The 24,966-nt window shown below is 61.5% G+C and overlaps 1 protein-coding gene across 1 annotated transcript in view; it reads left to right on the top strand.

The window, feature by feature from the left end:
- The window catches only part of LOC129471059 (mucin-5AC), a 42,755-nt gene that overhangs the window by 17,206 nt on the left and 583 nt on the right, over positions 1–24,966 (top strand). The window contains 32 exon segments of the mRNA XM_063630494.1: positions 902–1,141; positions 1,551–1,707; positions 2,207–2,335; positions 2,541–2,703; positions 3,296–3,339; positions 3,428–3,616; positions 4,314–7,650; positions 8,323–12,781; positions 12,865–13,210; positions 13,293–13,658; positions 13,703–14,128; positions 14,211–14,500; positions 14,719–15,059; positions 15,109–15,926; positions 16,287–17,102; positions 17,365–17,564; positions 18,079–18,253; positions 18,704–18,954; positions 19,081–19,264; positions 19,626–19,833; positions 20,413–20,591; positions 20,941–21,028; positions 21,171–21,274; positions 21,431–21,462; positions 22,018–22,189; positions 22,442–22,543; positions 22,812–22,849; positions 23,420–23,542; positions 23,655–23,753; positions 23,939–24,058; positions 24,258–24,327; positions 24,419–24,533. Coding sequence (XP_063486564.1) covers positions 902–1,141; positions 1,551–1,707; positions 2,207–2,335; positions 2,541–2,703; positions 3,296–3,339; positions 3,428–3,616; positions 4,314–7,650; positions 8,323–12,781; positions 12,865–13,210; positions 13,293–13,658; positions 13,703–14,128; positions 14,211–14,500; positions 14,719–15,059; positions 15,109–15,926; positions 16,287–17,102; positions 17,365–17,564; positions 18,079–18,253; positions 18,704–18,954; positions 19,081–19,264; positions 19,626–19,833; positions 20,413–20,591; positions 20,941–21,028; positions 21,171–21,274; positions 21,431–21,462; positions 22,018–22,189; positions 22,442–22,543; positions 22,812–22,849; positions 23,420–23,542; positions 23,655–23,753; positions 23,939–24,058; positions 24,258–24,327; positions 24,419–24,533 — 14,381 coding nt within the window.

Below are 24,966 nucleotides of genomic sequence, written 5' to 3'. Positions count from 1 at the left end.
GGGCCACCTGCAAACCTGGAGGTGGGGTGCATGGAACAGGTGGGCAGAGACGAGAGATGCAGAGACACAGAGATGGACGCGGGGAGGGAGGTGGGGGTGTCAGTGTTCTGGGGCCAGAGCAAAGGCCCGCACCCTGGCGGATCTGCCCACAGCCGGGACACTGGAAGTCCGGCAGGGCATCCACAGGGCCGAACTCTTTCAGAAGGCTCTGGGGGTTCCTTTTGGCCCCTTGCATCTGCTGGGGACCCCAGTGCTCCTTGGCTGTGGCCACATCGCTTGGATCGCCGCCCCGTCTTCAAGCGGCCTCCTCCCTGTGACTGGATCTAAGTTTCCATCTTTTATAAGGATACCAGGCATTGGATTCAGGACCCACTCATTACCTCAATCTGCAAGACCCCATCTCCCAGTGAGGTGCCATGCACAGGCGCCGGGGTCAGGACTTAGGCGGGTCCTTCGAGGCCACGTCAGCTCCTTTTTCTCCAGGAGGGGCTTGCGTCTGGCCCCAGCCCTCGGTGCTCAGCTGCACTGCCCAGGGCCTCCCCAGGTGTAGCTGGAGGTGGGAAGGAGGAAGCGGCACCTGTGGTCGCTGTTTGCCACCTGGGTGGGAGGAGGCAGCTACAGGGCAGGGTGACCCTGGGTAGGAGGAGGTGGCCTCGGGGCAGGGGGGCCCTGGGTGGGGGGAGGCGGCCGCAGGGCAGGGTGACCCTGGGTGGGAGGAGGCGGCTGCAGGGCAGGGTGACCCTGGGTGGGGGGAGGTGGCTGCAGGGCAGGGTGACCCTGGGTGGGAGGAGGCGGCCACGAGGCAGGGGGCCCTGGGTGGGGGGAGGCGGCCGCGGGGCATGGGGGCTCTGGCCTTCTGGGTTTGCTGCACCCACCTCCACCTCTCCCGGTGCCTCTGCAGGGCAGGGTCTGTGGCCTGTGTGGGAACTTCGACGACATCGCTGTCAATGACTTTGCCACGCGGAGCCAGTCCGTGGTGGGGGACGTGCAGGAGTTCGGGAACAGCTGGAAGCTCTCCCCTTCCTGCCCAGACGCCCTGGAGCCAAAGGACCCCTGCACAGCCAACCCCTTCCGCAAGTCCTGGGCCCAGAAGCAGTGCAGCATCCTCCACGGCCCCACCTTCACCGCCTGCCACGCACACGTACGCTGGCCGGGGGGGCGTTTCTCTGGGCCCAAGGGGGTCATGGTGACCCAAGGAGGCCCCAGAAGGGAGAAGGGAATGGGGGCTGGGGGACAGCTGCCAAGCAAGGGTGTGGGCTGCTGGGACTGGCGCTGGTGTGGCCTCGCCTAGAGGGGCTGGGCTTCCAGCTCTGACACCTGTCAGCTGTGGTTTCGGGGCCCTGGGGAGTGTTAACCCCGAGGGCTGCCGAGGAAGCCCTGGGACCTGTGGATATCCAGGTGGGCCCAGCCGGCCACTTGGGGATGGGCATTTGCCCTCCCTGAGCTCCACTGGAACTCGGCCCCGGTCAATGTGCCAGCACGGGCCCGGTCCCCAAGAGCCCGCGGGGTGGGTGGGGGGTCCCTGGAACCTGAAGCCCCACCTCCCTCAGGTGGAGCCGGCCAGGTACTACGAGGCCTGTGTGAGCGACGCATGTGCCTGCGACTCAGGGGGTGACTGCGAGTGTTTCTGCACAGCCGTGGCCGCCTATGCCCAGGCCTGTCATGAAGTGGGCCTGTGTGTGTCCTGGCGGACCCCCAGCATCTGCCGTGAGTGCGAGTGGGCGCCTGGGGCAGAACAGGAAGCGCCAGCAGGGTGTGCCCCACCACAGTCGCCACTGATGCGTGGGGATGGGGGGTGGGGAAGGTTTCCAAATAAACAGAAACACCTGGGCCCAGAGAGGAGGGCGCGGCTGAAGGAGGCGTCGCTGGCATGCTAGAATGTTCTGGGCAGAGGGGTCAGCAGAGCTGCCCAGCTCTAGCCCACACACAGCCTTGCCGGGAACGGGCACTGCTGGAGCTGCTCTGACTGGAGACCCCACTCTGGTGGCAGCCTCCGTGGCACCCTGATAATTAGGGGGTCCCGATCTGGCCCACCCTCCCCTGTCCCCATCTCTCGATGGCTGGGAGGTGCAGGGGAGGGAAGCGGCTTTAGAGCAGCCCTGGGGTGCGGGGCCTCTGCGAGTGAGTGCCTGGGGCCCCACCGAGCCTGCAGCTCTGTTCTGTTCCTTCCTCCCTGCAGCTCTGTTCTGTTCCTTCCTCCCTGCAGCTCTGTTCTGCGACTACTACAACCCCGAAGGCCAGTGCGAGTGGCACTACCAGCCCTGTGGGGCGCCCTGCCTGCGGACCTGCCGGAACCCCCGCGGAGACTGCCTGCGGGACGTCCGGGGCCTGGAAGGTGGGCTGGGGCCGGCCGGGAGGGGTGGCCTGTGCTCTGCCGCCTGTGGCCTTCTCCTGGTCCCTCGAGGACCCTCTGTGGCCCCAGCTTCCAGCACATTCCAGTGCTGTCCACAAGGCCCATTGCTTGGGGGCTGGGCGGAGCCCTCTGGAGCGAGGCAGACGACGCTTGGTCTGGTTGTGACTCTGGCCTCTCTGGCCCGCAGGCTGCTACCCCAAGTGCCCACCAGAGGCTCCTATCTTTGATGAGGACAAGATGCAGTGTGTGGCTACCTGCCCGACACCGCCTCTGCCACCACGGTGCCACGTCCATGGGAAGTCCTACCGGCCAGGCGCAGTGGTGCCCTCGGACAAGAACTGCCAGTCCTGGTGAGTCCTTTGGCGGGAGGAATGTGGAGCCTGCAGCATGCAGGGGAATTTGGCCACGGCCTGGGCTTTGGGTGGGGCTGGGAGCGGCAGGGCTGGGGACCTCCCCGTTACTGGAGTTGAAGCTGTGGGTCCTGTCCTGGCCCGGGTGTCTGTGACATAAGCTTCTCAGGGACCAGCACCCCCATGTCCTGAGTCCCAGAGGCGGGACTGGGTGTAGGGCTCTTCTGGGCAGAAAACCAGCACAGCCTCTGGGGAGCAGGCTCGAGGGGCTCATGGGGCGGCAGGGGAAAGCTGGGCCGAGATGGAGCCCCAGGGTCCCTGTTAAAATCACCCCTGGAAAGTAATGGCTCCACTCTGGTCACCGACTGGAGGGGCCCCACGAGGGAGGGACCTTGGGCTGACCCTGGAGAGACAACTGCTGGGACCCAGGTGGGGCCGGCCTCCTGTCCCCCAGTCCGGGGGTACAATGCAGTGCCCAGGGAACTCCACCCCTGTCAGAGCTGCTCCCTGCCCGCTGTTGGCAGTATGGGATACCCGTGGAAGGCACACGGCTGCCCCCACGCATCGGCCTGCCCTTCCTCCTTGTCTCCAGCCTCTGTACCGAGCGCGGCGTGGAGTGCACCTACAAAGCTGAGGGTGAGCGGCCGGCAGCCCCTGGGGCTGGAGTCCGGGGGTCTCTGTCTGCGCCCAGCCTCTGACGGGCCCGGCCCCTCTGTCCCCACAGCCTGTGTCTGCACCTACGATGGACGGCACTTCCACCCAGGGGACGTCATCTACCACACGACGGACGGCACGGGTGGCTGCATCTCCGCCCACTGCGGGGCCAACGGCACCATTGAGAGGAGGGTCTACCCCTGCAGCCCCACTACCCCCGTCCCCCCAACCACCTTCTCCTTCTCCACACCCCCGCTTGGTAAGGCAAATGCAGCTGAGGAGCCCTGGGGTGAGCCCCTCCCACTGCCCAGCACAGCTGCCCTTGCTGGACACTGAGGTCACAGCAGCTCTGGGCATGGGCTGCAGCCTCTGAGGATCAGGAAGGGACCGAGGAGCAGGGAGTCGGGCTCGGGGATGACCTGCTGTTTCCCCGCCAGCCACCTGCAGTGGGGAGGGCCTGGCCTCCAGGTCACCCCGGTAGGCCTGGTGTCCAAGTCCTGCCCTTAGCAGCCCCCGGGCCTGGCCTCATGGGGGTGTCAGGGGTCTGGCAGCCCAGGCTGGCCCCGGGGATGCACGGCTGCCACTTGCCTCACGCTGCTCAGGGCTCAGGTACCCCCGTGTCCTCGCCCTCTCCTGGGAGATGTCTCAGGGCCCCAAGGCATCATCTGAGCTTCTCTGAGAGTAGAAAGCTCTGGAACTCTGGTGTTCTGGGACACAGATGTGTGGACCCTGCTCAGGGCATGGCCTGGGAGCCACTTCCCTAAAACTCCAGTCAGTTCGCCTGGCTCTTCAGCACCTGTGCCGCTCATGTGGGTTCTGAGCAGGGACCGTGGGTGGGGACAGGCAGACAGGCCCACTGGCACAGCCCCAGACCGCTGACAGGGCTGCAGGGAGGGGCGGGGTCAGCCCCCAAGTGCCGGCCCCTCATGCTCAGCTGCCTTCTCTTCTACCCACAGTCATGAGCTCCACGCACGCCCCCAGCCCTGGCCCAAGCAGCAGGCACACAGGCCCTCTGAGCAGCACCTGGCCCACCACAGCAGGCCCTTCTCCCAGGACAAGGCCGCCCACAGCCTCTGCCTCGCTGCCGCCGGTCTGTGGGGAAAAGTGCCTGTGGTCGCCATGGATGGACGTCAGCCGCCCTGGACGGGGCAAGGACAGCGGTGACTTCGACACACTGCAGAACCTCCGCGCCCATGGGTACCGGGTGTGTGAATCACCCAGGTCGGTGGAGTGCCGAGCCGAGGATGCCCCTGGAGTGCCACTCCAAGTCCTGGGGCAGCGTGTGCAGTGCAGCCTGGACGTGGGGCTGACCTGTCGTAACAGGGAGCAGGCATCGGGGCTCTGCTACAACTACCAGATCAGGGTCCTGTGCTGCACGCCCCTAGCCTGCTCCACCTCTAGCAGTCCAGCCCAGACCACTCCTCCAACAACCTCCAAGACCACTGAAACCCGGGCCTCAGCCTCCTCAGCCCCCAGTAGCACACCTGGCCCCATGGCTGTCTCTACAGCCAGGACAACACCTGCCCCAGGTACCGCTACATCTGTCAAAAAAACTTTCTCAACTCCCAGCCCTCCACCAGTGCCGGCAACATCATCATCATCCATGTCAACCACGGCCCCGGGGACCTCCGCGGTCTCCAGCAAGCCCACCCCCACCGAGCCCAGCACATCCTCCTGCCTACGGGAGCTTTGCACCTGGACTGAGTGGATCGACGGCAGCTACCCTGCTCCCGGAATAAATGGTGGAGATTTTGACACATTTCAAAACTTGAGAGACGAAGGATACACATTCTGTGAAAGTCCTCGAAGCGTGCAGTGCCGGGCAGAGAGCTTCCCCAACACACCGTTGGCAGACCTGGGGCAGGACGTCATCTGCAGCCGCACGGAGGGGCTGATTTGCCTGAACAAGAACCAGCTCCCACCCATCTGCTACAACTATGAGATCCGCATCCAGTGTTGTGAGACGGTGAACGTGTGCAGAGACGGCACCAGACCGCCAAAGACCGTCGCAACGACACGGCCGACTCCACACCCAACTGGAGCTCAGACCCTGACCACCATCACCAGACACATGCCCTCGGCCTCCACAGAGCAACCCACGGCCACCTCCAGGGGCAGGACCACAGCAACCAGCGTCACGCAGGGCACCCACACCAGACCAGTCACCAGAGACTGTCATCCCCGGTGCACCTGGACAAAGTGGTTCGACGTGGACTTCCCGTCCCCTGGACCCCACGGCGGGGACAAGGAAACCTACAGCAACATCATCAGGAGTGGGGAAAAAATCTGCTGCCGACCCGAGGAGATCACCAGGCTCCAGTGCCGAGCCGAGAGCCACCCGGAGGTGAGCATCGAACACCTGGGCCAGGTGGTGCAGTGCAGCCGTGAAGAGGGCCTGGTGTGCCGCAACCAGGACCAGCAGGGACCCTTCAAGATGTGCCTCAACTACGAGGTGCGTGTGCTCTGCTGCAAGACCCCCAAAGGCTGCCCCATGACCTCCACACCTGGCTCCACCTCTAGCAGTCCAGCCCAGACCACTCCTCCAACAACCTCCAAGACCACTGAAACCTGGGCCTCAGCCCCCTCAGCCCCTGGCAGCACACCTGGCCCCGTGGCTGTCTCTACAGCCAGGACAACACCTGCCCCAGGTACCGCTACATCTGTCAAAAAAACTTTCTCAACTCCCAGCCCTCCACCAGTGCCGGCAACATCATCATCATCCATGTCAACCACGGCCCCGGGGACCTCCGTGGTCTCCAGCAAGCCCACCCCCACTGAGCCCAGCACATCCTCCTGCCTACAGGAGCTTTGCACCTGGACTGAGTGGATTGACGGCAGCTACCCTGCTCCCGGAATAAATGGTGGAGATTTTGACACATTTCAAAATTTGAGAGACGAAGGATACACATTCTGTGAAAGTCCTCGAAGCGTGCAGTGCCGGGCAGAGAGCTTCCCCAACACGCCACTGGCAGACCTGGGGCAGGACGTCATCTGCAGCCGCACGGAGGGGCTGATTTGCCTGAACAAGAACCAGCTCCCACCCATCTGCTACAACTATGAGATCCGCATCCAGTGTTGTGAGACGGTGAACGTGTGCAGAGACAGCACCAGACCGCCAAAGACCGTCGCAACGACACGGCCGACTCCACACCCAACTGGAGCTCAGACCCTCACCACCATCACCAGACACATGCCCTCGGCCTCCACAGAGCAACCCACGGCCACCTCCAGGGGCAGGACCACAGCAACCAGCGTCACACAGGGCACCCACACCAGACCAGTCACCAGAGACTGTCATCCCCGGTGCACCTGGACAAAGTGGTTCGACGTGGACTTCCCATCCCCTGGACCCCACGGCGGGGACAAGGAAACCTACAGCAACATCATCAGGAGTGGGGAAAAAATCTGCTGCCGACCCGAGGAGATCACCAGGCTCCAATGCCGAGCCGAGAGCCACCCGGAGGTGAACATTGAACACCTGGGCCAGGTGGTGCAGTGCAGCCGCGAAGAGGGCCTGGTGTGCCGCAACCAGGACCAGCAGGGACCCTTCAAGATGTGCCTCAACTACGAGGTGCGCGTGCTCTGCTGCAAGACCCCCAAAGGATGCCCCATGACCTCCACACCTGTGACAGCTCCTAGCACCCCAAGTGGGAGAGCCACCAGCCCAACTCAGGGCACCTCCTCTTGGCAGAAATCCAGGACAACCACTTTGGTGACAACCAGCACAACCTCCACTCCACAGACCAGTACAACCTCTGCCCCAACAACCAGCACAACCTCTGCTCCTACAGCCAGAACAACCTCTGCCCCTACAACCAGCACAACCTCTGCCCCAACAACCAGCACAATCTCTGGTCCTGAAACTACTCCCAGCCCTGTTCCTACCACCAGCACAACCTCTGCTTCTACAAGCAGCACAACCTTTGGTCCTGGAACTACTCCCAGCCCTGTTCCTACCACCAGCACAACCTCTGCTGCTATAACAAGCACAATCTCTGCTCCTACAAAGAGCACAACTTCTGGTCCTGGAACTACTCCCAGCCCTGTTCCCACCACCAGCAGAACCTCTGCTCCTACAACCAGAACAACCTCTGCCTCTACAACCACCACAACCTCTGGTCCTGGAACTACTCCCAGCCCTGTTCCTACCACCAGCATAATCTCTGCTCCTAAAACCAGCACAACCTCTGCCCCTACAACCAGCCCAACCTCAGCTCCTACAATCAGCACAACCTCTGCTACTACAACCAGCACAACTTCTGGTCCTGGAACTACCCCAAGCCCTGTTCCCACCATCAGCACAACCTCTTCCCTGACAACCAGAACAACCTTTGCCCCTACAAGCAGCACAACCTCTGCCACTACAACCAGCACAACCTCTAGTCCTGAAACTACTCCCAGCCCTGTTCCTACCACCAGCACAACCTCTGCCCCTACAACCAGCACCAGCTCTGCTCCTACAAGCAGCACAACCTCCGGTCCTGGAACTACTTCCAGCCCTGTTCCCACCACCAGCACAACCTCTGCCCCTACAACCAGCACCAGCTCTGCTCCTACAAGCAGCACAACCTCCGGTCCTGGAACTACTTCCAGTCATGTTCCCACCACCAGCACAACCTCTGCCCCTACAACCAGCACCAGCTCTGCTCCTACAAGCAGCACAACCTCCAGTCCTGGAACTACTTCCAGCCCTGTTCCCACCACCAGCACAACCTCTGCTCCTACAACCAGCACAACCTCTGCCCCTACAAGCAGCACAACCTCTGCCAGTACAACCAGCAGAATTTCTGGTCCTGAAACTACTCCCAGCCCTGTTCCTACCACCAGCACAACCTCTGCTACTACAACAAGCACAGTCTCTGCTCCTACAATGAGCACAACTTCTGGTTCTGGAACTACTCCCAGCCCTGTTCCTACCACCAGCACAACCTCTGCTCCTACAAGCAGCACAACCTCTGCTCCTATAACCAGCACAACCTCTGCCCCTACAACCAGCACAACCTCTGCCCCTACAACCAGCACAACCTCTGCCCCTACAACCAGCACAACCTCAGCTCCTACAATCAGCACAACCTCTGCTCCTATAACCAGCACAACCTCTGCTACTACAACCAGCACAAGCTCTACCCCTACAGGCAGCACAACCTCCACTCCACAGACCAGCACAACTTTGGCTCCTACAACCAGCACAACTTCTGGTCCTGGGATGACTTCAAGCCCTGTTCCCACCACCAGCACAACCTCTGCCCCTACAACCAGAACAATCTCTGTCCCTACAAGCAGCACAACCTCTACCACTAAAACCAGCACAATTTCTGCTTCTACAGCCAGCACAACCTCTGGCCCTGGAACTACACCCAGCCCTGTTCCTACCACCAGCACAACCTCTGCTCCTACAACCAGCGCAACCTCTGCCTCTACAGCCAGCAAAACCTCTGGTCTTGGAACTACTCCCAGCCCTGTTCCTACCACCAGCACAACCTCTGCTCCTACAACGAGCACAACCTCTGCCTCTACAGCCAGCAAAACCTCTGGTCTTGGAACGACCCCCAGCCCTGTTCCTACTACCAGCACAATCTTTGCCCCTAGAACCAGCACCACTTCTACCTCTACAACCAGTACAACCCCTGGTCCTCGAACTACTCCCACCCCCATTCCCACCACCAGCACAGCTTCTGTTTCAAAGACCAGCACAAGCCATGTTTCTGTATACAAGACAACCCACTCCCAGCCAGTCACCAGAGACTGTCATCCCCGGTGCACCTGGACCAAGTGGTTTGACGTGGACTTCCCATCCCCTGGACCCAACGGCGGAGACAAGGAAACCTACAACAACATCATCAGGAGTGGGGAAAAAATCTGCCGCCGACCTGAGGAGATCACCAGGCTCCAGTGCCGAGCCGAGAGCCACCCGGAGGTGAGCATCGAACACCTGGGCCAGGTGGTGCAGTGCAGCCGCGAAGAGGGCCTGGTGTGCCGCAACCAGGACCAGCAGGGACCCTTCAAGATGTGCCTCAACTATGAAGTGCGTGTACTCTGCTGTGAGACCCCCAAAGGCTGCCCCGTGACCTCCACACCTGTGACAGCTCCTAGCACCCCTAGTGGGAGAGCCACCAGCCCAACTCAGAGCACCTCCTCTTGGCAGAAATCCAGGACAACCACTTTGGTGACAACCAGCACAACCTCCACTCCACACACCAGCACAACCTCTGCCCCTACAAGCAGCACAGCCTCGGCTCCTACCACCAGCACAACCTTGGCTCCTACAAGCAGCACAACCTCTGCCCCTACAAGCAGCACAACCTCTGTCCCTACAAGCAGCACAACCTTGGCTCCTACATACAGAACGACCTCTGGTCCTACAGCCAGCACAACCTCGGCACCTACAACCAGCACAACCTCCGCCTCTACAAGCAGCACAACCTCTGCTACTACAACCAGCACAACCTCTCCCTCTACAAGCAGCACAACCTCCACTCCAAAGACCAGCAAAACCTCAGCTGCTACAAGCAGCACAACCTCTGGTTCTGGAACTACTCCCAGCCCTGTTACCACCACCAGCACAGCTTCTGTTTCAAAGACCAGCACAAGCCATGTTTCTGTATCCAAGACAACCCACCCTCAACCAGTCACCAGAGACTGTCATCCCCAGTGCACCTGGACCAAGTGGTTTGACGTGGACTTCCCATCCCCTGGACCCCACGGTGGGGACAAGGAAACCTACAACAACATCATCAGGAGTGGGGAAAAAATCTGCCGCCGACCTGAGGAGATCACCAGGCTCCAGTGCCGAGCCGAGAGCCACCCAGAGGTGAGCATCGAACACCTGGGCCAGGTGGTGCAGTGCAGCCGCGAAGAGGGCCTGGTGTGCCGCAACCAGGACCAGCAGGGACCCTTCAAGATGTGCCTCAACTATGAAGTGCGCGTACTCTGCTGTGAGACCCCCAAAGGCTGCCCCGTGACCTCCACACCTGTGACAGCTCCTAGCACCCCTAGTGGGAGAGCCACCAGCCCAACTCAGAGCACCTCCTCTTGGCAGAAATCCAGGACAACCACTTTGGTGACAACCAGCACAACCTCCACTCCACAGACCAGCACAACCTCTGCCCTTACAAGCAGCACAACCTCTGCTCCTACAAGCAGCACAACCTCTGCCCCTACAAGCAGCACAACCTCGGCTCCTACAACCAGCACAACGTCTGCTCCTACAAGCAGCACAACCTCTGCTCTTACAACCAGCACAATCTCTGCCCCTACAACCAGCACAATCTCTTCCCCTACAACCAGCACAACCTCTGCTACTACAACCAGCACAACCTCTGCTCCTACAAGCAGCATAACCTCTGCCCCTACAAGCAGCACAACCTCTGTCCCTACAAGCAGCACAACCTCTGCCCCTGCAACCAACACAACCACTGCCCCTACGACCAGCAGGACCTCGGCTCCTACACACAGAACGACCTCTGGTCCTACAACCAGCACAACCTTGGCTCCTACAACCAGCACTTCCTCAGCTCCTACAACCAGCACAACCTCTGCCCCTACAAGCAGCACAACCTCGGCTCCTACAACCAGCACAACCTCTGCTCCTACAAGCAGCACAACCTCTGCTCTTACAACCAGCACAATCTCTGCCCCTACAACCAGCACAATCTCTTCCCCTACAACCAGCACAACCTCTGCTACTACAACCAGCACAACCTCTCCCTCTACAAGCAGCACAGCCTCCACTCCACAGACCAGCAAAACCTCAGCTGCTACAATCAGCACAACCTCTGGTTCTGGAACTACTCCCAGCCCTGTTACCACCACCAGCACAGCTTCTGTTTCAAAGACCAGCACAAGCCATGTTTCTGTATCCAAGGCAACCCACCCTCAACCAGTCACCAGAGACTGTCATCCCCGGTGCACCTGGACCAAGTGGTTTGACGTGGACTTCCCGTCCCCTGGACCCCACGGCGGGGACAAGGAAACCTACAACAACATCATCAGGAGTGGGGAAAAAATCTGCCGCCGACCTGAGGAGATCACCAGGCTCCAGTGCCGAGCTGAGAGCCACCCGGAGGTGAGCATCGAACACCTGGGCCAGGTGGTGCAGTGCAGCCGCGAAGAGGGCCTGGTGTGCCGCAACCAGGACCAGCAGGGACCCTTCAAGATGTGCCTCAACTATGAAGTGCGTGTACTCTGCTGTGAGACCCCCAAAGGCTGCCCCGTGACCTCCACACCTGTGACAGCTCCTAGCACCCCAAGTGGGAGAGCCACCAGCCCAACTCAGAGCACCTCCTCTTGGCAGAAATCCAGGACAACCACTTTGGTGACAACCAGCACAACCTCCACTCCACACACCAGCACAACCTCTGCCCCTACAAGCAGCACAACCTCTGCTCCTACAAGCAGCACAACCTCTGCCCCTACAAGCAGCAGAACCTTGGCTCCTACATACAGAACGACCTCTGGTCCTACAACCAGCACAACCTCGGCTCCTACAACCAGCACAACCTCCGCCTCTACAAGCAGCACAACCTCGGCTCCTACCACCAGCACAACCTTTGCTCCTACAAGCAGCACAACCTCTGCCCCTACAACCAACACAACTACTGCCCCTATGACCAGCAGGACCTTGGCTCCTACACACAGAACGACCTCTGGTCCTACAAGCAGCACAACCTCGGCTCCTACAACCAGCACAACCTCTGCTCCTACAAGCAGCACAACCTCTGCTCTTACAACCAGCACAATCTCTGCCCCTACAACCAGCACAATCTCTTCCCCTACAACCAGCACAATCTCTTCCCCTACAACCAGCACAAACTCTCCCTCTACAAGCAGCAAAACCTCCACTCCACAGACCAGCAAAACCTCAGCAGCTACAAGCAGCACAACCTCCGGTTCTGGAACTACTCCCAGCCCTGTTACCACCACCAGCACAGCTTCTGTTTCAAAGACCAGCACAAGCCATGTTTCTGTATCCAAGACAACCCACCCTCAACCAGTCACCAGAGACTGTCATCCCCGGTGCACCTGGACCAAGTGGTTTGACGTGGACTTCCCATCCCCTGGACCCAACGGCGGAGACAAGGAAACCTACAACAACATCATCAGGAGTGGGGAAAAAATCTGCCGCCGACCTGAGGAGATCACCAGGCTCCAGTGCCGAGCCGAGAGCCACCCGGAGGTGAGCATCGAACACCTGGGCCAGGTGGTGCAGTGCAGCCGTGAAGAGGGCCTGGTGTGCCGCAACCAGGACCAGCAGGGACCCTTCAAGATGTGCCTCAACTACGAAGTGCGTGTACTCTGCTGTGAGACCCCCAAAGGCTGCCCCATGACCTCCACACCTGTGACAGCTCCAAGCACCCCAAGTGGGAGAGCCACCAGCCCAACTCAGGGCACCTCCTCTTGGCAGAAATCCAGGACAACCACTTTGGTGACAACCAGCACAACCTCCACTCCACACACCAGCACAACCTCTGCCCCTACAAGCAGCACAGCCTCGGCTCCTACAACTAGCACAACCTCTGCCCCTACAAGCAGCACAGCCTCGGCTCCTACCACCAGCACAACCTTGGCTCCTACAAGCAGCACAACCTCTGCCCCTACAAGCAGCACAACCTCTGTCCCTACAAGCAGCACAACCTTGGCTCCTACATACAGAACGACCTCTGGTCCTACAGCCAGCACTACCTCGGCTCCTACAACCAGCACAACCTCCGCCTCTACAAGCAGCACAACCTCTGCTACTACAACCAGCACAACCTCTCCCTCTACAAGCAGCACAACCTCCACTCCACAGACCAGCAAAACCTCAGCTGCTACAAGCAGCACAACCTCTGGTTCTGGAACTACTCCCAGCCCTGTTACCACCACCAGCACAGCTTCTGTTTCAAAGACCAGCACAAGCCATGTTTCTGTATCCAAGACAACCCACCCTCAACCAGTCACCAGAGACTGTCATCCCCAGTGCACCTGGACCAAGTGGTTTGACGTGGACTTCCCATCCCCTGGACCCCACGGTGGGGACAAGGAAACCTACAACAACATCATCAGGAGTGGGGAAAAAATCTGCCGCCGACCTGAGGAGATCACCAGGCTCCAGTGCCGAGCCGAGAGCCACCCGGAGGTGAGCATCGAACACCTGGGCCAGGTGGTGCAGTGCAGCCGCAAAGAGGGCCTGGTGTGCCGCAACCAGGACCAGCAGGGACCCTTCAAGATGTGCCTCAACTATGAAGTGCGCGTACTCTGCTGTGAGACCCCCAAAGGCTGCCCTGTGACCTCCACACCTGTGACAGCTCCTAGCACCCCTAGTGGGAGAGCCACCAGCCCAACTCAGAGCACCTCCTCTTGGCAGAAATCCAGGACAACCACTTTGGTGACAACCAGCACAACCTCCACTCCACAGACCAGCACAACCTCTGCCCTTACAAGCAGCACAACCTCTGCTCCTACAAGCAGCACAACCTCTGCTCCTACAAGCAGCACAACCTCTGCTCCTACAAGCAGCAGAACCTTGGCTCCTACATACAGAACGACCTCTGGTCCTACAACCAGCACAACCTCGGCTCCTACAACCAGCACAACCTCTGCTCCTACAAGCAGCACAACCTCTGCTCTTACAACCAGCACAATCTCTGCCCCTACAACCAGCACAATCTCTTCCCCTACAACCAGCACAACCTCTCCCTCTACAAGCAGCAAAACCTCCACTCCACAGACCAGCAAAACCTCAGCAGCTACAAGCAGCACAACCTCCGGTTCTGGAACTACTCCCAGCCCTGTTACCACCACCAGCACAGCTTCTGTTTCAAAGACCAGCACAAGCCATGTTTCTGTGTCCAAGACAACCCACCCTCAACCAGTCACCAGAGACTGTCATCCCCGGTGCACCTGGACCAAGTGGTTTGACGTGGACTTCCCATCCCCTGGACCCAACGGCGGAGACAAGGAAACCTACAACAACATCATCAGGAGTGGGGAAAAAATCTGCCGCCGACCTGAGGAGATCACCAGGCTCCAGTGCCGAGCCGAGAGCCACCCGGAGGTGAGCATCGAACACCTGGGCCAGGTGGTGCAGTGCAGCCGCGAAGAGGGCCTGGTGTGCCGCAACCAGGACCAGCAGGGACCCTTCAAGATGTGCCTCAACTACGAAGTGCGTGTACTCTGCTGTGAGACCCCCAAAGGCTGCCCCATGACCTCCACACCTGTGACAGCTCCTAGCACCCCAAGTGGGAGAGCCACCAGCCCAACTCAGAGCACCTCCTCTTGGCAGAAATCCAGGACAACCACTTTGGTGACAACCAGCACAACCTCCACTCCACACACCAGCACAACCTCTGCCCCTACAAGCAGCACAACCTCTGCTCCTAGAAGCAGCACAACCTCTGCCCCTACAAGCAGCACAACCTCTGCCCCTACAAGCAGCAGAACCTTGGCTCCTACATACAGAACGACCTCTGGTCCTACAACCAGCACAACCTCGGCTCCTACAACCAGCACAACCTCTGCCTCTACAAGCAGCACAACCTCGGCTCCTACCACCAGCACAACCTTTGCTCCTACAAGCAGCACAACCTCTGCCCCTACAACCAACACAACCACTGCCCCTACGACCAGCAGGACCTTGGCTCCTACACACAGAACGACCTCTGGTCCTACAAGCAGCACAACCTCGGCTCCTACAACCAGCACAACCTCTGCTCCTACAAGCAGCACAACCTCTGCTCTTACAACCAGCACAATCTCTGCCCCTACAACCAGCACAATCTCTTCCCCTACAACCAGCACAACCTCTCCCTCTACAAGCAGCAAAACCTCCACTCCACAGACCAGCAAAACCTCAGCTGCTACAAGCAGCACAACCTCTGGTTCTGGAACTACTCCCAGCCCTGTTACCACCACCAGCACAGCTTCTGTTTCAAAGACCAGCACAAGCCATGTTTCTGTATCCAAGACAACCCACCCTCAACCAGTCACCAGAGACTGTCATCCCCGGTGCACCTGGACCAAGTGGTTTGACGTGGACTTCCCATCCCCTGGACCCAACGGCGGAGACAAGGAAACCTACAACAACATCATCAGCAGTGGGGAAAAAATCTGCCGCCGACCTGAGGAGATCACCAGGCTCCAGTGCCGAGCCGAGAGCCACCCGGAGGTGAGCATCGAACACCTGGGCCAGGTGGTGCAGTGCAGCCGCGAAGAGGGCCTGGTGTGCCGCAACCAGGACCAGCAGGGACCCTTCAAGATGTGCCTCAACTACGAAGTGCGTGTACTCTGCTGTGAGACCCCCAAAGGCTGCCCCGTTATCTCCACACCTGTGACAGCTCCTAGCACCCCTCGTGGGAGAGCCACCAGCCCAACTCAGGGCACCTCCTCTTGGCAGAAATCCAGGACAACCAGTTTGGTGACAACCAGCACAACCTCCACTCCACAGACCAGCACACCCTCTGCCCCTACAAGCAGCACAACCTCTGCTCCTACAACTAGCACAACCTCGGCTCCTACAAGCAGCACAACCTCTGCTCCTACAACTAGCACAACCTCTGCCCCTACAAGCAGCACAACCTTGGCTCCTACATACAGAACGACCTCTGGTCCTACAACCAGCAGGACCTTGGCTCCTACACACAGAACGACCTCTGGTCCTACAACCAGCACAACCTTGGCTCCTACAACAAGCACTTCCTCAGCTCCTACAACCAGCACAACCTCTGCACCTACCACCAGCACAACCTTGGCTCCTATAACCAGCACCACCTCTGCCCCGACAGGCAGCACAATCTCTGCCCCTACAACCAGCACAATTTCTGTTCCTGAAACTACTCCCAGCCGTGTTGCTACGACCAGAACCACCTCTGCTCCTAACACCAGCACAATCTCTGCCTCTACAACCAGCACAACCTCTGGTCCTGGAACTACGCCAAGCCATGTTCCCAGCACCAGCACAACCTCTGCTTCTACCACAAGCACAACCTCTGCTCCTACAACCAGTACAACCTCTGCCCATAGGACCAGCACAACCTCTGCTCCTACAACTGGAACAACCTCTGCTCCTACAAGCAGCACAATCTCCACTCCACAGACCAGCACAACCTCTGCCCCTACAACCAGCACGGCCTCTGGTCCTGGAACTACTCCCAGCCCTGTTCCCACCACCAGCACAACCTCTGTTTCAAAGACCAGCACAAGCCATGTTTCTGTATCCAAGACAACCCACCCTCAACCAGTCACCAGTGACTGTCATCCCCGGTGCACCTGGACCAAGTGGTTCGACGTGGACTTCCCATCCCCTGGACCTCACGGCGGAGACCAGGAAACCTACAACAACATCATTAGGAGTGGGGAAAAAATCTGCCGCCGACCTGAGGAGATCACCAGGCTCCAGTGCCGAGCCGAGAGCCACCCGGAGGTGAGCATCGAACACCTGGGCCAGGTGGTGCAGTGCAGCCGCGAAGAGGGCCTGGTGTGCCGGAACCAGGACCAGCATGGACCCTTCAAGATGTGCCTCAACTACGAGGTGCGCGTGCTCTGCTGTGAGACCCCCAGAGGCTGCCCGGTGACCTCTGTGACCCCATATGGGACTTCTCCTACCAATGCCCCGTATCCTTCCCTGTCTACCTCCGTGGCATCCACCTCCGTGGCATCCACCTCCGTGGCATCCACCTCCGTGGCATCCACCTCCATGGCATCCAGCTCTGTGGCTTACTCCACCCAAACCTGCTACTGCAATGTAGCCGACCGGCTCTACCCTGCGGGTTCGTGAGTGTTTCTGGTGCAATTATTTCTGAGCTCACCCTGGTCAGTTTTTCATCCAGGAACGCCAAGCTGTGATGGAGATGAGAGGAGTCTCTGCTCTTTGTGGCACAGGCTCATTGTCACAGAGTGGCTCCTGGCATTCTCTGAAATTTTTTCCCGTTACGCAGGTGGTAGAAAGTGCCTCTGTGGCTCACTGAGAGGTTTTTGCTTCTTCTTTGCGCAGGACTCCACTAAAGGCTGCCATGTCCCTTCCTCTTGTAGGATCCACCATATACCGCCACAGAGACCTCGCTGGCCACTGCTATTATGCCCTGTGTAGCCAGGACTGCCAAGTGGTCAGAGGGGTTGACAGTGACTGTCCGTCCACCACGCTGCCTCCTGCCCCAGCCACGTCCCCTTCGACATCCACCTCCGAGCCCGTCACTGAGCTGGGATGCCCAAATGCGGTTCCCCCAAGAAAGGTAACCCCCTACTTCTCACCCTTCTGAAGGCTCAGGGGCCCCTACAGGGAACTTGAATGTCTTTGCAATTAGTCTTCAGCTGCAAGGTCTTGAGAAGGTCACTGGCCCTAGTGGAGGCAGCCCGGCCGTCAGAAGAGGGCCATGCTGTAGCCCGGGGTCTCTGATCCCCTGGACTTCCCAGGCATGTGCTTTCTAGACACTGGGTGTGTGGGGCCCAAGGCTGGGGCTGTGCTGAGGACAGCCAGGGCCAGAGCAGCTGGATGAGGCTGTGGCCCCGGCTGCACAGCCAGGGAGTGTGGCAGAGCCAGGGAGGGGCAACTTCCACACCAGAGGCCCCTGCCCCAGGCCAGCTCGGTGTCTGGGGTGGGTGCTGAGGGTGGGGTGGGAAGGAGACTGGGGCACAGCCACCCTCCCCTGTCCCCACACGGGACTCTTGGGACTGTGACCCCAAGAACCAAGGGGTGCCCCGGAGATCGGGAGAGGCTGGACCCTGCAGGTCTCTGTGCTTCTGCAGAAAGGTGAGACCTGGGCCACGCCCAACTGCTCCGAGGCCACCTGTGAGGGCAACAACGTCATCTCCCTGCACCCGCGCACGTGCCCAAGGGTGGAGAAGCCCACCTGTGCCAACGGCTACCCAGCCGTGAAGGTGGCTGACCAAGATGGCTGCTGCCATCACTACCAGTGCCAGTGTGAGTGGAGCGCCGGGCGGGAGCCGGGGCAGCTGGGCCAGCCACTCCCCACCCAGGTGGAAATGGGTGGGGCAGAGGAGGGGGCTTGGCTGAAGCAGAAAAGAATTGGGTGGGACAGCAGGAAGGACTTCCCAGCATCAAGGCGGGGGTGCATGGGGCCGAGCCTCCCCCCTTAGAGGTGCTGAGTGAATCCCTGTGAGCCTCGGAGCAGCCTGGCTGGAGAAGGTGGAGGAGTCTGTCCCTGCCTCGCTCCAGCCTTGTCAAGAGCCTGCTGCACGGACCTCTGTGCAGGCACTGGCCACGTGTGTTCTGATGACGTGAAGGGTCTCATGCGCCCTGTGAGGCGAGACGGTGGGGGGTGAGGGACAGATGTGACCTGTTGGGAGGAAGCCCCAGGGCCATGGTGCCACCACCCGAGCCGCCTGTAAGGCTGCCCCTGGGGCCTGGCAGGTGTGTGCAGCGGCTGGGGTGACCCCCACTACATCACCTTTGACGGCACCTACTACACCTTCCTGGACAACTGCACGTATGTGCTGGTGCAGCAGATCGTGCCCGTGTACGGCCACTTCCGCGTGCTTGTCGACAACTACTTCTGTGGTGTGGAGGACGGGCTCTCCTGCCCGAGGTCCATCATCCTGGAGTACCACCAGGACCGCGTGGTGCTGACCCGCAAGCCAGTCCACGGGGTGATGACCAATGAGGTGGGGGCATGCCCAGTGTGCCGGGGAGGGGGTGGGGGACGAGGCTTTCCCGGCAAGAGCCTGAGCAGTGGCTGACCGCCCACCCGCCTGCCTTCTGACTTCCCGCCAACTGCGCCCTGTGTCCAGATCATCTTCAACAATAAGGTGGTCAGCCCCGGCTTCCGGAAAAACGGCATCGTGGTCTCGCGCGTCGGCATCAAGATGTACGCGACCATCCCGGAGCTGGGAGTCCAGATCATGTTCTCTGGCCTCATCTTCTCGGTGGAGGTGCCGTTCAGCAAGTTTGCCAACAACACTGAGGGCCAGTGCGGTGAGGCCACAGGGCTGCTGGGCATCGTCTCACATTCGCGGGGGTGGGGGGTGCCGGGCAGGGACATGGCTGCCGTGTGCCACGTGTGCCGGTGTCTCTGCTTTCTGGCTGCTCTGCTGAGCGCAGGCCACACGCATGAGGCTTACGCCTGCCGGTATCTGCAGCTCCCCGGTACCATGGGGACTGTCCCAGGGTTGTTCTCGGGGGACAGCGAGACACACACAGGGCCCGCTGCAGTCCACCAAGGTGTGACCCTGAGACGCTAGGGTCCTGTCCCCTAGCTGGGGGTGCCAAGCCCCACAGGCGGTGGGGCCGGCCGGCTCTGCTGTCCAGCAGCCTGACCCCCACCGTGTCTGCCCAGGCACTTGCACCAATGACAGGAAGGATGAGTGCCGCACGCCTAGGGGGACGGTGGTCGCTTCCTGCTCTGAGATGTCTGGCCTCTGGAACGTGACCATCCCCAACCAGCCAGCCTGCCACGGGCCTCACCCGACACCCACCACGGTCGGGCCCACCACACCGCCTGCTCCGTGCCTGCCATCACCCATCTGCCAGCTGATTCTGAGCAAGTGAGACTTGGGTGCAAGGGAGGGAGGGTCAGTGCAGCCGCCCCACCTCCCACCCTTCCAAGGGCTGGAGGGGAAGAGGCGCATTTTCAGGGGGCTCCTGAGAGGAAATGAGAGCTGCTGGTGCCACAGGCCAAGGAGGGGCGGGTGTTGGGGAGAAGTGGGTGCCGGGGAGGGGTGGGCACCGGGGAGGGGTGGTCGTGGCTGGAATGCTGCCAAGGGGTTGCCAGGGCTGGCCGGCCGGGCCGTCTCTGAGGCTCTCTGCTGGCTCAGGTGTATGGACGGGGGCATCGGTCACTGCCCCCAGGCAGCTCCCAGGTTTGCAGGGCAGGGGTTGGGGGTGCCAGGAAGAAGAACTTGCAGAAATAAACGGATGATGCCATCTGAACCCCCACCCCCAGCCCCCAAGCACACAGAATGTGTGGAAAGAGTCCGTCCGGGGATACAGGAGGGTGGCCGCACACCAGCGGCTGCTCTGGGACTCGCCTCGCCTGGGGACTTCCCTGAAGCCTGGGAGCCTGATGTGGAGCAGGCAGGTGGCCGGAGAGGCTGCACCCAGCACCCCACCCATCCCTCCGACAGGGTCTTTGAGCCGTGCCACGCCGTGATCCCCCCACTGCCGTTCTACGAGGGCTGTGTCTTCGACCAGTGCCACATGATTGACCCGGATGTGGTGTGCTCCAGCCTGGAGCTGTACGCGGCGCTCTGCGCGTCCCGAGACATCTGCATCGACTGGAGAGGCCAAACCAACCACATGTGCTGTGAGTGCCACCACTGTCCTCAGGGTTCCAAGTCGCTTGTGAGGGGCCTAGGCACGCCAGGTGGACCATCAGGGTGGGCTCGGCCAGTCAGGGTGGGACCTGGAGGAGGAGGCGGCAGCCCCAGGGCAGAGTGCACCCGGTTCCCTGGAGAGAAAGGAGGGCGTCCACATCGGGGAGCCCATGGCGGGGCACTGGGGTGTGGGAGGCTGTAGCGAGGCCCAGGCCCACGGGTGGCTGCGGGCAGCTCCGGAGCAGATGTCGGTGCCCTGTGGCCCGCGTTGCTCTGGGTGGGTGCCCTCCCGCCCTCCCGCCCTCCCTCCTGCTCAGGTATGGCTTTCCCTCCCCACAGCATTCACCTGCCCAGCCGACAAGGTGTACCAGCCCTGCGGCCCGAGCAAGCCCTCCTACTGCTACGGGAACGACAGCGCCAGCCTCGGGTGGGCACCCTCCCTCCTGGCCCTGCCGTGGGCTGCCGGAGCCACCCAGCCCCCAGCCTCCCACTGCATCTCCCACTCCCAGGCTGGGGCCCTTCCCACCCGGAGGGAAGAAGGAGACCCACCAACCCTATGCTCTCCACAGGGCTCTGCCGGAGGCCGGCCCCATCACCGAAGGCTGCTTCTGTCCAGAGGGCATGATCCTCTTCAGCACCGATGCCCAAGTCTGCGTGCCCACGGGCTGCCCCAGTACGTGCCCCAGGCCAGGGCTGGAGGGTGTGGCAGGACTGGGCCTGTGACTGTTGGCCAGGTCCTGGGGTCTGCCCCGGCCCCAATACGGGACCCTGCCCCTCGCCCCTATTGTGGCGGCTGACCCCCAGTGACCTCAGATCTCTCTCCTTCCAGGGTGTCTGGGGCCCCACGGACAGCCGGTGAAGGTGAGCGGCAGGCATGGCCCAAGAGGGCACTGGGGTCCAAGAGCCCGAGGACGGAGGCTTTTGAAACACTGGCCCCAGAAATGGTCAGATGGGGCATAGGGGTCGGGGTGTCCTCTCCATGCCAGAGGCCCAGAGAAAGGGCCGTGGGAGGAGCTGGGCTCCCAGAAAGACTCGGGATCTCCCTTCCCAGGTACCCACTCTATCCTCATCGGGGACGGTGCCAGGGCCTCTGTCCTGGTGTTGCTCTGTGGATGCCGGCCCTGAGGCTGGCTGTGCTCTTCCCTTCCTTGGGACCCCCCTTCTGCCCAGCCAAGACTGTGGAGGTGTGAGGTCACCCCACAGCCTGCCAGTCACCCCACAGCCTGCCCACCTTGCAGAGCTTCGTGCCCATCCCTGGGCCCTACCCTGCGATTTGAAGCCCTACTCCTGTGGGGTCCTCAGCTGCAGGCCCACGGCCTCCACACCTGGCTGCCCGGCACTGCATGAGCCGGCCTGGCTGCTGCGCCCCTGGGTGGAGGCACTGCGGACACTGGACCTCAGTCCCCTCCCTTGCAGGTGGGCCACACTGTCAGCATGGACTGCCAGGAGTGCACGTGTGAGGCGGCCACGTGGACGCTGGCCTGCCGAACCAAGCTCTGCCCGCTGCCCCCTGCCTGCCCCCTGCCTGGCTTCGTGCCTGTGCCTGCAGCCCCACAGGCTGGCCAGTGCTGCCCCCAGTACAGCTGCGGTAAGCCCTTTGCTGGGTGGGGGGCATGGCGTGGCAGGCAGGTGACCCGGAGCCCACTCGGCCTGGCCTTTGCTGCTGCCTTGGGGCGTGCACCTGGCGACAGTGCCTACGAGGGCGTCCCCTCCTCCGCTCCTGCAACAGCCTCATCTGGAGACCCCCCAGTGGTCCGCAATCCTGGAGACCCCTGGGGGTGGGCCTCTGGGCGGGGGCGGGGGACAGACTCTCAATTGCCTCCCTCCCCCCCCCCCGCAGCCTGCAACACCAGCCACTGCCCCGCGCCCGCGGGCTGTCCTGAGGGCGCCCACATGAACCTGACCTATGAGGAGGGGGCCTGCTGCCCGGTCCAAAACTGCAGTGAGTGGCCTGGACCACGCCCTGTCAGGGGCCGTGGGCTGGCGTCTCCACCTGGGATTTGGGGGGGGCCATAACCAGATGCCACTGTGGCTTGTCCACCACCGGTCTGTGGCTCTGGACTGAGCCTCCACAGGGATGAGGCTGGACAAACCCCAGTGGCGAGCCCAGGAATGAGGCACCCAGGAGGCTGCAGGGGCGGGAATGCCGAGGGTGAGGGTGAGGGAGGGCGGGCGGCCGGGAGTGCAGCTGCTTGTCTTTTCCCGGGCAGGCTGGACAGTGTGCAGCATCAACGGGACCCTGTACCAGGTAAGAGCCGCGGAGTCAGACCCCCTCAGCCACAGGGACAGAGCGTCCCACTGACCCTGGGGCCCAGGTAGACTTTCGAGCACCTGCCAACTCCGGCCGGGGCCAGGGACTCGAGTCTCTGCAGACACAGCCCACTATCAAGTGTGGCTGAGGCCCGAGGTCGGCCCCAGGTACTGGAAGTATATGGCCATCTACACCCTAGCCTGCCTGGCTCCAGGGGGCTCCAGGGGGCTTTGCCTCTCCTGGCACTACAGCGCAGCCAGGCCTGGATCCCATGGCTCTGTCCTGAGCCGGCTGGGCATGTGGCCCTGCAGAGTGTGTGGCCTTGTTGGGCACCCCGTCCATGGGGGTGCAGCGTGGGGCTCTGCCCTAGGGATGGAGACCCTGGGCTATGGCCTCTGCACCAAGAGGTGCCACCAGGAGTCACCCCAGGGGTGCAGGTCGGCCTGGTAGGAAGCAGCCTGCAGGGGGATGTCTGGGAAGGTGGGGGCAGCAAGCCAGTGGGGAGGCAGAGGCGGGTCTCCCCCGGGGCCGAGGCTCATGAGCGTCTGCTGCCCTGGCTCTCCCCAGCCTGGCGCCGTGGTCTCCTCGAGCCTGTGCGAAACCTGCAGGTGTGAGCTACCTGGCGGCCCCCCGTCGGACGCGTTTGTGGTCAGCTGTGAGACCCAGATCTGCAACACACACTGCCCTGTGGTAAGCGCCCCTGCCCTGCCCCGCCCCCACCCCGCCCTGCCCCCACCCCTGCCCTGGCTCCCGGGGGACATTGGTCCCCTGGATTCTGGCCACATGTCCATCCCTCCCGCAGGGCTTTGAGTACCAGGAGCAGAGCGGGCAGTGCTGTGGCACCTGTGTGCAAGTCGCCTGTGTCACCAACACCAGCAAGAGTCCCGCCCACCTCTTCTACGTGAGTAGTGGCTGCCACAAAGCGGAAGGGCAGGGTCTGGGAGCACTGGGGCATTTGGGGACCTGTTGTTGCCAGGCATGCGTCTGGCAGAGGCTGGGGACTCTCTGGAAGCCCACGGGCTGGGGTGCAGACAGAGGGACAGATGGAGGGAGGGTCACTCACCCCGGGGCCTGGCCTCCCTCCAGCCCGGCGAGACCTGGTCAGACCCCGGGAACCACTGTGTGACCCATGAGTGTGAGAAGCACCGGGACGGGCTCGTGGTGGTCACCACGAAGAAGGCGTGCCCCCCACTCAGCTGTTCTCTGGTGAGGTCCAGGATCCCAGCTCCAGCCTAGGGGCTTCATCCCCAGACGGGTTTGGGGGGCTGTGATCATCCCTGCAGCACCAGCAGACACCCCCTCCTGCTTGGGGCTGTCCACTCCTGAGGCTGGCCCCGTGTCCCCCGTCCCCCACTTCTGTGAGGCCAAGTGCCTCGGCACTGAGGGCGCCCCTCTGTCGGCACAGGACGAGGCCCACATGAGTAAGGACGGCTGCTGCCGCTTCTGCCCGCCGCCCCCGCCCCCGTACCAGAACCGTAAGTGCCGAGTCTGCTGGGCGGGGCGGGCTCCACTCTCAGAGGTCCAGGAGCAGCTGGGCTGGTCCTAAACCCTGTGTTCCTCCCCCAGAGTCGACCTGTGCTGTGTACCATAGGAGCCAGATCATCCAGCAGCAGGGCTGCAGCTCCTCGGAGCCCGTGCACCTGGCTTACTGCCGGGGGAACTGTGGGGACAGCTCTTCCATGTACGTGCCTGGGCAGAGGACAGGGAAACGCCATTGGCTGTGGGGTGCAGTCAGGGACCCTAGGGCTCTGGGTGCCAGACAGATGCGGGGCAGGACCATGAGGGGCCAGGCAAAGGGCTCTGAGGGTGAGGCGGGAAAGGGGTCCTGAGATGGCAAGGGTGAGGCTGGGGTAACTACAGCCCCAGAGCCTGTGTCGGCATCACGCTCTCCTGTTTACTGAGCTCTGCCAGGAACTTGCCGCAGGCGCCCCGAGTCTCCCTCCCTCCCATCAGCACAGAGCTGGAGTTGGCTCTGGTGGGACTGTTGGCGCCTGGGGAACTGGCAAACGAGAACTGGTTGTCAGATGCTGGCAGCACGCCTCCAGGAGCAGGGAACACGATGAGGCTGCCCGGAGCTCGGCACGGTGCCGGCTTGTGGCAGGAGGCCGGGGTGG

The sequence above is a fragment of the Symphalangus syndactylus genome, chromosome 21 (genome assembly GCF_028878055.3).
Source record: "Symphalangus syndactylus isolate Jambi chromosome 21, NHGRI_mSymSyn1-v2.1_pri, whole genome shotgun sequence".
Lineage (NCBI taxonomy): Eukaryota > Metazoa > Chordata > Mammalia > Primates > Hylobatidae > Symphalangus > Symphalangus syndactylus.
Note: the sequence above shows the minus strand (reverse complement) of the source record. Positions and strands in the feature narration are given on the sequence as shown.